Genomic DNA, 9,695 nt, shown 5'->3' on the forward strand with positions numbered 1-9,695 from the left:
GTTAGTGTGAGCATGGTATTCTCATGTTAGTATTTAGCCCCTAATCTTACATAGCATATGGCATAAGTACAATTTGTCTCTGTGATTTAAAGCTCTGCCATAAAATCTAATATTTGCATTTTAAATAACAGTACATCAACATTAAAATGATTTAAAATTGTCATCAATTGTTTTTAAGTTTAATAAAAAAAAATGTACTGTTCTTTTCACACTCATTCATAATAAATGCTCAGTCCCATATGACTGACCTCCTGTAAACAGCATTCATTGTGAGCTGTGGGTTTTTGCAGCTCTAATCAGCATTATTCACACTTCTGTCACTGCTGTGTTATGCAAACACACAGCACATGTCTGCTCCATAAATCTTCATGTCGTATCTGGTGGGGGGAATTATCTTAACTCGGCAAGAAAACAAGCAAAGCCTTTTAGCTGTCGAGTCAGTATTGATTTGACTTGGTCCCTAAAAGGGGAAATTTATAGATGCACGCTGTCCTCTCCAGAGAGTGATATTAGTTTCCCTCAGGAGGAAAGGATACTGTCTGAGCAAGGCGTGAAGAATTGGCTCCAGATTCAGCAGGAGCCCGGGCCCCTTCGTGAATGTATAACATGTTATTAAAGGAGAGAAAGTTGTTACAGGACTGTTTCTCTTGAAGGTAACCCAAAGCTATCCGGTTCTGTGGTCACAGGGAAGAAAATTTATTTCTCTCAGTACACTGAGCACCGAGACAGCTGACGACACTAAAACCCTCGTCTCCGCCTCGGCCTAGTTTTCTTCTTCACTCACCCTGAGCTGCTTCCTCAGCTACTTCCATTCTCACTCTCACACACTTTCACTCCGGGAACAGATTGTCCAAGCCGGAGGGTTTTTTCATATCCATGTTCTCATGCAGCTATATGCAAAGTATTGACTTAGCAACAGTATGGGAGGTTATTTTTTGGGGGGTTATTTGGCAGGGTGCTTGGTAATAAGATGTCTTCGCTGCTGTTGAACTACATTTTCCAGAGATCACTGTGTAATTAGTGTCAGCAATGTGAAGTCTGTCTTTTTATATTTTTCCAGTAGTGGATTTCACTGAAGTTATCCAATTCTGCCTCCAGAAATGTAAAATACATCCCATTGTGAGTCAATATTGAAACATACTAAGTCCTAAACTAGTACAAAAACTGCAGGAGGTGTGAAGAGATGGTTTTGTTGATTCTTTATAATCAAATTTATTTCCTACATAAAGGGAGCTGTTTTTGATAGGCACCATTTGTGGGTGTACTTTGTGGTATTACCTTAAATGACACATTTCAGGGACCTCTGAGACATATAAAGACTTCTGGGAAAAAAAGAGTATTCTTTCTTTATATTGTTTAAGAAAACATATGTCACCGATGTGTTCTCTATGTCCTTTAAAGATATCCCCATCACAGCCTCCCAAAATATGGTGTTTCATCCATCTGACCACCTCCAGTCTGCTCCTTAAAACAAATTTTAACGCTTTTGTACTTCGTATAATGACCTGTCACATGACCTTTGTCACACGATATACTCCATTCGTATTTTACAGCACAGTCATGTCTTGGGAAATTACCTGTGCAGACATGTCATATGTATGTAAGCACATGTACTCCTTCAATCTTTTATAAATTGCACAGGCTATTTATAGGTTTGTCTCACTAGCATTTGATAAACCTCTTTTTTCCATCAGCAGCAGACCAAGTGATGCATCTGTGCAACAGAACGTTTTTTCTCAGCTACAATCAGCAGTGAACGCTGATAACAGAGTTCCACAGGTTCAGTGTGTGATCTGCATTTGGCTGGACAGATAGAGTGAGCAAGTATAAGAGAGACTGAACTGAGACAGAGTGCTAATCTACACCTCACGCTGACAACATGCTGCAGACACTCGTCCTCCTGCTGCTTCAGGCTGTGTACGGTGAGTTGCTCGGCTTGGTAAGAGGCCAGAGATAAAGTAGCACAGTTCTTATAAAATACAGTTGTCAGACATGAACATTAAGTACTAAATAAACATCACTTATAGAATCAATGATTGTGTGTTTGTAGTTTTCGGATGTGGTACACCTGCCCTGAAGCCCAACACTAACAGGGTTGTGAATGGAGAGGATGCTCGTCCCCATAGCTGGCCTTGGCAGGTCACTATGATGTATTAATGTACCATATTCTATGATTTAGAATTACTGTATATCCTAAATTCTCCATGTTTCTTTCTCAGATCTCCTTGCAGGTGAAGCATGGCAGCCGTTATCATCACACGTGTGGAGGGACTCTGATTGGACCTCGCTGGGTGCTGACTGCGGGACACTGCATCTGGTGACTAACTCACTACTGTGTGATCACAGGTTGAGAGCTTAACCTTTTAAAAACACACCTATTTTTTAGGCCTCTGCTCAGAAATTGCATACCCATAATAAAAAGAGTATATCTCTGCAAACACAATAAAAAATTATATTAAAAAAATATTTTTAATAACAAAGGGAACACTTGTGAGATTTGTTCAGATGTGTAAATATCAGTATAAATGCCCATATTTTAATAATAGTTTTGCTAAGTCTTCTCCATGGACCCCAATTGGGGGCCTCTGGGGCTTAAAGGGTTAAAGCCAGACATAGTCAAGAATTGCATAAAAACCAGGCCAAAACAGTGTATGAGGGAAATAACGCTGCTCAATGCATTTTTAAATGATAGATACTGTCTTTCAGGCCAGGAGATGTGTACCGTGTGGTCTTAGGAGAGCATGACATGAGCCAGCAGGAGGGCACCGAACAGATCAGAGATATCCTGCGCATCATTGTCCATCCCAAGTGGGACATTGACCATGTGGCTGATGGGTGAGTATATTCTGACTGTTCTTATATGCACTCAAAAAGTATCTCTTGTGAGTTTTAAATGGGCATAAATAGTACTGTTTACTTTGAATTTACTGCTCTGCAGAGATAACAAGTAACCTATTATATTTGTACAATATAATGTAACAAATTCAACAAGTTCTGTTATTAATATCATCTATAAAGACCATAAAACCATCTGAAACCAAAGTCCTGACATGTTTGAAAGGTTCGACTGCCCCTGTCATTTGAAATCTAACTATACTGATGTTTTTTCTCCCAGCAATGATATGGCCCTGCTGAAGCTGGATAAGAGCCCCATCATGACTGACAGCGTTAGTGTGGCTTGTCTTCCACAGGCCGGAGAGATCCTCACCCATGGGAGCCCCTGTTTCATCTCAGGCTGGGGCAACCTTTACAGTAATGTCACATCTGTCGTTTACAATGCAGATCTCTTCACTTATCACATTGTTCCGTTTGTTTAATGTTTTGCACTCTGAACTAGTGCTGAGCAAAGACTTCAACAAAGACTTTAAATGATAATTTTTTTTAATCCATTTATGTTTTATATTTTTGAAACTGTCACACTGCCCAGAAAAGTGACTTTTATTTTTGTGACATCATTGCAGTATAAAGTTTATGGGTTAAGTGTGAGTGTGTGGATGGGCCGAACAGGGGAAAACACTAATGCACATATGCAGTGGGCACAAGCAAACCTGGAGGCTAGAAACAATGCTTGGCCATTGCATCGGGCATCCAAAGTCTTATGACATTGCTGGTGCGAGATTGGATCAGTTGGAGGGACGCTCTACCTGTGATTGGTTGTTAGATTGTGGGCGAGTTAAATTTAGGTTCAGGATTAGGGACCAGTTGATCAGTTAAACAATCAGTCGCAGCAGCGTAGGGTTTAGAGTGTGTATTCCCCCGGCTGATCCAATCTAGCACCAACCTGATGACATGTTGCGTGTTCTTAACTGGCTTGCTAACATGAGCCAAGGACACGCCTGCATTCATAAATCAGTTTCATTTAGAACTGGATAGTAGTACATGAGGGCTAACGCTAAGCCAGCTGTTGATGGTCAGTATATCCCTCGCACGGCTTAGTTGTTAAATCGCAATTCCAAAAAGTTTCATTTAGCTCCATGAAAGGTTTCAAGGTACCTTGGATCGAGTTAGCTTTCCTAACAATAGTAATCTGACAAATAATGTAACCAATTGCTTTTGCTGCTGAGTAATTAGTGAAGTAACGTAATTATGCTTCTCTGTTACAGTAATGAATAATTAGTTACAGATTTGAAATAATTTGCCCACATTGCTTGACACATGTAATGAACATAAAGATGTATTTATTTGCATGGTGTTGAGCAGCTCTGTCCTCTCGGTGTTAGGCCACGGCCCCATGCCTGACAAACTGCAGCAGGCCTTGCTGCCCGTGGTGGAGCACAGCATGTGCAGCCGCAGTGACTGGTGGGGCATCAACGTGAAGAGCACCATGATCTGTGCGGGAGGAGACCTCGTCTCTGGATGCAATGTGTGTGAGGCATCATAAAGAAAGCAGCTTGTACACATCAGACTTGAACTACGTGCTGTGAACAAGGTCAGCTTCTTCATGCTGTGTTTCTGTCTCTGTCAGGGAGACTCCGGCGGTCCCTTCAACTGTCTGGGTCAGGATGGTAGGTGGTACGTCCAGGGCGTGACCAGCTTTGTTTCCTCCAGCGTCTGCAATGAAGTGAAAAAGCCCACCGTCTTCACCCGCATCTCCGCCTTCACCGAGTGGCTCAGCGAGGTAAATGAATCCCGTTTCCTCCTCTGTTTGATCCACAGTAACATCTCACATGTGTGTGTGTCTCTCTGTGGAGGCACAGAAATGAGCTGCAGCCAATATCGCTGATAAATAAAACATTTTGTCTGTCAATAAATCATATTGTTTCCTCAGGTCATGATGCGATACTGAGGACCTGCTGGACGTCAACTGATCAGCTCCAAAAAATAATGAGATCCCAAGTCAATATTTGGTATGAACTCACATCCAGGTTTCACATCAGGGTCAGAAAAGGAGTTCTATATCAGCACCAAAAACATGAGAACACAAATCAATACATTGCATTTGAAAAATAAATTAACTCTTAAAAACCACATGCTTGAAATGCTGGTGTTTTTTCTGGAATCTGAGTTGATACAGCACAACATATCATGTACATGTGTTTTTCACCTATAAACTGTCACACATCCAGTCCAATCAAAGTCAACTACACAACATCAATCCCTTGTGACAGTAAAACTAAATCTGCATTTTATTAACATACGAGGTGGAGGAAGATTCTCCATCTCCACCACTTTATATTTCATCTTTCCTGCTGTGTGATAAGAAGAAAGAGGAATGGCTGCCCATTGGCGCATGTAGAGGACTTATGAATCAGTATTTCCTATCAATCACCGCCAAGGTCAGCCAAGTGCTGGTGAACATGTGCTGCGTGATGCACGCTGGTGGCAGCTGAGTCGGGGAAGCGGCTTTTCGCATCAGATAAACAGCAGCAATAGGTTACCTTGATGCACGGCCTCAGTGGTCCACTGCAGCAGATAACAGCAGCTTTGTCAGCCACTTTTGACAAATACAGTACACATCCAGTTTGTTATTTTTAGCATGATCACATAAGGTTCACAGGCTCACAACTATGTCGTTGCTACTGAAGTTATTTGATTTTAAGTTTTACTGTAAGACCCAAGTAAGCTTATACCAAAGCTTTTATTTTGCACAATTTTCATTTTATACAAAAAGCCATTTTAATGTTGAATCTCCTTTTTTTCAGATTTGTAAACAAACTTTTAGTATTATCTTTGGAAATGTTTCTCCAGGCTTTTCAAGAAGTTGATGTTTGTTTTTAGCGAGGAAAATGCTCAGTAGGTTTAAATCTGGTGGCCAATCTGAGACCTTCCATTGCGGGATAGAGGTCCGGCCAATCAGATTAGAGGAACTGCTTTGCAAAAATTGTCTGGACACCTCTGAACTATTCTTTTTCTGAGTCACACAGCTCCAGAAGTAGCCATATTACATGACCTCCTCCATGTTTCAGTAAGAAGATGAGGTGTAGTAGATTGGAACATGCGGGCACTTCCTGTCTGTCTCCACCACTTGGTCTCATCTGTCCATAAAACTTTCCAAAAGAGAGTTTCAGGCTTGTCTTTGTGTTTCTCTCTGGAAAATGAAAGTGTAGCCTTTCGAATCTTTCTGCTTGTAAGAGGACTCAATCTTTCAGTGAATCTTCTGTAATTGTGTGTTCGCAGTCTTGTAGGAGCTGTGGGCTGCGATGAAGATCGTTGTTTTGGAGCTCTTGGTAGACTAAAGGATTTTTTTTCTGTCATTAGGAGAAGCACTTTTGTGAGCGCAAAAACTAAAACTAAAAGTAAAATATTGTAAATTATAAGATTTGATTATAATGGCTGATGCATGAATGTGTAACCTCACTATAATGTTGCAGCTGGTAAAGGTGGGGCTAATAATGGGGCTCATATAGTGCAGGTTAGCTTCTGATACACACAGCTCTTTCTTTTCCCTGCTGTCTAACCATGAGACAGAACTGATCTGAGCCTGATACTGTGTTGACTGTGTGAAAGTAAACGTTAAGCGACACTGGTGAGGTAGGCTTTGCTTTCAACTCTGAAATAAACACAAACCTTTCGATATTAATCTGTCCCCATCTGCTGGTACACGTGGGAACTTCACGGCAGCCTAATCCAGGCGACAGAAGACACCAGAGAAAGACCAAACTGCTGTAACCTCTACCAAACATATAACATATCACTTGTTTTTATTGAATTAGATGTATAGAGGATTGTCATTTTAAATTCCTGTTTTTGTTCCAATCACTTGTTTAATTTACTCACTAAAGACTTTTTGAATATCATCCCCCCACTGTCCAGCCATCAAAACCGAGAGACATAACAAGGTGTTGATGTTATTTTTGTTTTGTTCCCCCCAGGTTCATCTCTCAGGCACTGTGCCACATGTAACCTGAAGTGAAGACCTCCAACTATGGGCTTCAAAGATATTTAATCAGAGCATGTTCTTTAAATACTCTTAAAATTAAACCTTGGATAACTTAGAAAAACTGAATAATCGATCACATAAACATGTGCTGTTGACTCAATGTATGTCCTGCTGTCAGTTTACATTGTATCCAAATGAGAAATAAATGGGTTCAACCAAAAACATAAATTAGAAAGTTTCATTGAAATAAACAAACTGCAATTTTTTTTAGAAATGGGAGTGAGAAAATACTCACTGATCGAACAACTGACTTTAAGAAAGATTTTTAAAGTAAAAAGTTTATATTTTTCCTAAAGTATGCAAACATAGATTATGAAGCAAAAGTAGTGCCAAGTCTCTGTCATGGAAAATTAAACACAATAGGATTAGTGAAGGTTTATGCTGCATTTTCTCAAATATTTGTACCATTGAGGAAGCACAACAACTAATTTCATTAAAATGTGTTTTTTCCTCAATCAATTGAAACCTAAAAGTGATTTCAAATACAGTTTTAAATATAATTTTTCTTAAAAAATAAACAAACATTAGAATACTTTAAGCTAATAACCTCTCCTGCTGGATCATTGCCCCATATTTGGTGACACTGTTTGAATTGTCAGTGATTATTTCTCGGTGTCTAAGAACATCACGGGACCCCGACTGATACTCAACACCGCCTTCGTGCTTCAGACACAATAAACTACAACATGTAACATCAAAGAGAGAGGATTCTGCTGCAGGTGTGACACTCTGCACTCCATCAGATGTGATGGACATTTGTGCTCCGTGTGTTCTCCAGTTGATTTCAAAGTAATGAACTGTAGCTGCTGAGTTTACAGTGTGGCCATGTGGAGGCAGCAGGGTCTCACTCAGTGCAGTACAAACATCCTGGCATCATGTTGTAAGTCTCTGTAAAACTTTGGGAAGATGTGATGGCGTTTTTTATTTATTTCAATCAACATGGGCTCTACATGCTGTTAAAAGTGAATGTGCATGACGTTATTATCACTGCCATTGACCTACCAGGCCAATTCAAACATGCTGTTCTTGTTTTAGTCTCTTCAGAATACAAAGATCAAACCTATGGAAAGACACCGACCTTCCATCACATCCAATTACCGTGTCACTTTGGTCGTAACCTTGATAGCTGCTCGCTCACACCGCCCTCACTGATTTAACCAGTTTGATTGAGATCTAACAGCTGCGCTTTAATGGTTTTATAGATCACATCACAGCCTACACACAGCGTAGTACTACAGGGCGGCCACCACTCTACGGGCAAACTGCTTGACCCTCTGTGGACTGTGCCAGCATTGCAGATCAGTGATATCACCTCAGCAACCCTGCAGGGCAATCATGGACTATGACACTTAGCAAATCCCATAAAGAAAACCAAGCAATTCAGATGGGTTACAGAAGGACATTACTGTCCACTGTCTAATACTGGAAGAAGAGGGGTAATACGATTCTAAAGTACACAGATTTTAAAAATAGAAGAAGAAAAGGGGTGTTTTTAAAGGACAGTTTAGTCAATACATAATTACAGGTATGACCACGAGGTATTTTGATTAGCATGTGGGTGGAGAGACAATGAAAGCAGCATTCCAAAGGTCAAAGGTAAATTTTAGCTGATCTCCACATGTGGGTCTCCTGAAATCACATGGGGAGAAAGGATTGCATTAAACCCAATGGGTTAGTCAATAACTAACTAACTGGAACACATAGCCTCTATAAGGGGCATCTTAATATGTGACACGCTCTCCACTACTGTATACACCAAGAAGAGTTCGAGGCCGGAGCCAGAAACACAGATCAAATACACATTACACGTAATATTACTCATAACTGCCCAGAAGCTGAGGCTCTAGAAGTGTAAACAAACAAACAATTATCAGTAAGATAAATAGATAATTAATTAATCCATCATCTAATTGTGAACTGCACCTGTCTTTTATGTCCTTTATCTACAAACTAACAAAAGCAGCTGAATACGACGCCGCATGAAATACATTAATGTAATATTTAATGAAATAATTAATAATCTACTGGTGATTTACTGCCCTCATCAGACAAAAGGACCAAGAGGAAAATATTGGTCATATATCAGTTTTATAAATATATTTAATTAGGTTTTATGTGGTAGGGTTGAGGTTCATGTTGTATGTGATGAGTGACAGAGATAAATTAATTAAATTAATTAAGAATTATTATTATTATTAGAGTTTATTCACAGAGTTATTAATGCAATGCTACTTTGGAAGTTTAGAAAATTTGGAAATGTAATATTTAGTAATATTTTAATATAATAATATTCATATTTGTAGTTTTCAGGACGTAGAAAAAAAAGAGAGAATTAATTTACATTCAAAACCAGGTTTAAAATTTGGCACGTTTTTCATGTTTGACATAATTTCAGCTCGTATTTGCTTTTACTGTTGAAATCAGCAATGTGAGCTGTTTTGTTAATGTTTTTCTTTATGTTTATTGCATATTTAAAGTGCAAGTGATCTTGCAGTCTAATTTTTGTATCTGTATTTGGAACATCGCATTTCATCCTGTTGTGTTTCTGGACAACAGAATCTTTATGGCAGGAATGTGTTTCAGTGAAGGTATTTGTAGCTGCAGTTGTTTTGCTGAACACTGAGCACCTGACCCTGCCTGCAGCTGCAATCACCTCATTGGTTGCGTAGCAGTCGAGCAATGCACTGTAATGATTGACTGCTGGTTATGAGCTGTTGTTTTCAAGCTACAAGCTACAAGATCAGTTTCATTCGCCACTGAGGCAAATTAAGCCAATGTAAAATAACAGTGATACGTTGTACATAGTTATATATTT

General features: G+C 39.6%; 1 protein-coding gene across 1 annotated transcript; it reads left to right on the forward strand.

The window, feature by feature from the left end:
• Positions 1-1,879: 1,879 nt before the first annotated feature.
• Positions 1,880-4,962, forward strand: LOC138199134 (chymotrypsin-like elastase family member 3B). The gene is made up of 8 exons (XM_069151083.1): positions 1,880-1,922; positions 2,051-2,139; positions 2,220-2,317; positions 2,707-2,835; positions 3,116-3,252; positions 4,221-4,363; positions 4,466-4,618; positions 4,769-4,962. The coding sequence occupies exons 1-8, from the start codon at positions 1,880-1,882 to the stop codon at positions 4,784-4,786; spliced, it is 810 nt and encodes a 269-aa protein (XP_069007184.1). The 3' UTR covers positions 4,787-4,962.
• The last annotated feature ends 4,733 nt before the right edge of the window (positions 4,963-9,695 follow it).

The sequence above is a fragment of the Embiotoca jacksoni genome, unplaced genomic scaffold (assembly GCF_022577435.1).
Source record: "Embiotoca jacksoni isolate LCO1_2020_lvr unplaced genomic scaffold, fEmbJac1.0.p SCAF_16, whole genome shotgun sequence".
NCBI classification, from domain to species: Eukaryota; Metazoa; Chordata; class Actinopteri; family Embiotocidae; genus Embiotoca; species Embiotoca jacksoni.

Bases quoted from the DNA above. Each gene is read 5' to 3' on its own strand.
- LOC138199134 (XM_069151083.1), top strand. From the start codon at position 1,880: ATGCTGCAGACACTCGTCCTCCTGCTGCTTCAGGCTGTGTACG. The intron at 2,836-3,115 runs GTGAGTATATTC...TTTTTCTCCCAG, and splicing joins ATTGACCATGTGGCTGATGG to CAATGATATGGCCCTGCTGA. The intron at 4,364-4,465 runs GTGTGTGAGGCA...TGTCTCTGTCAG, and splicing joins ACCTCGTCTCTGGATGCAAT to GGAGACTCCGGCGGTCCCTT.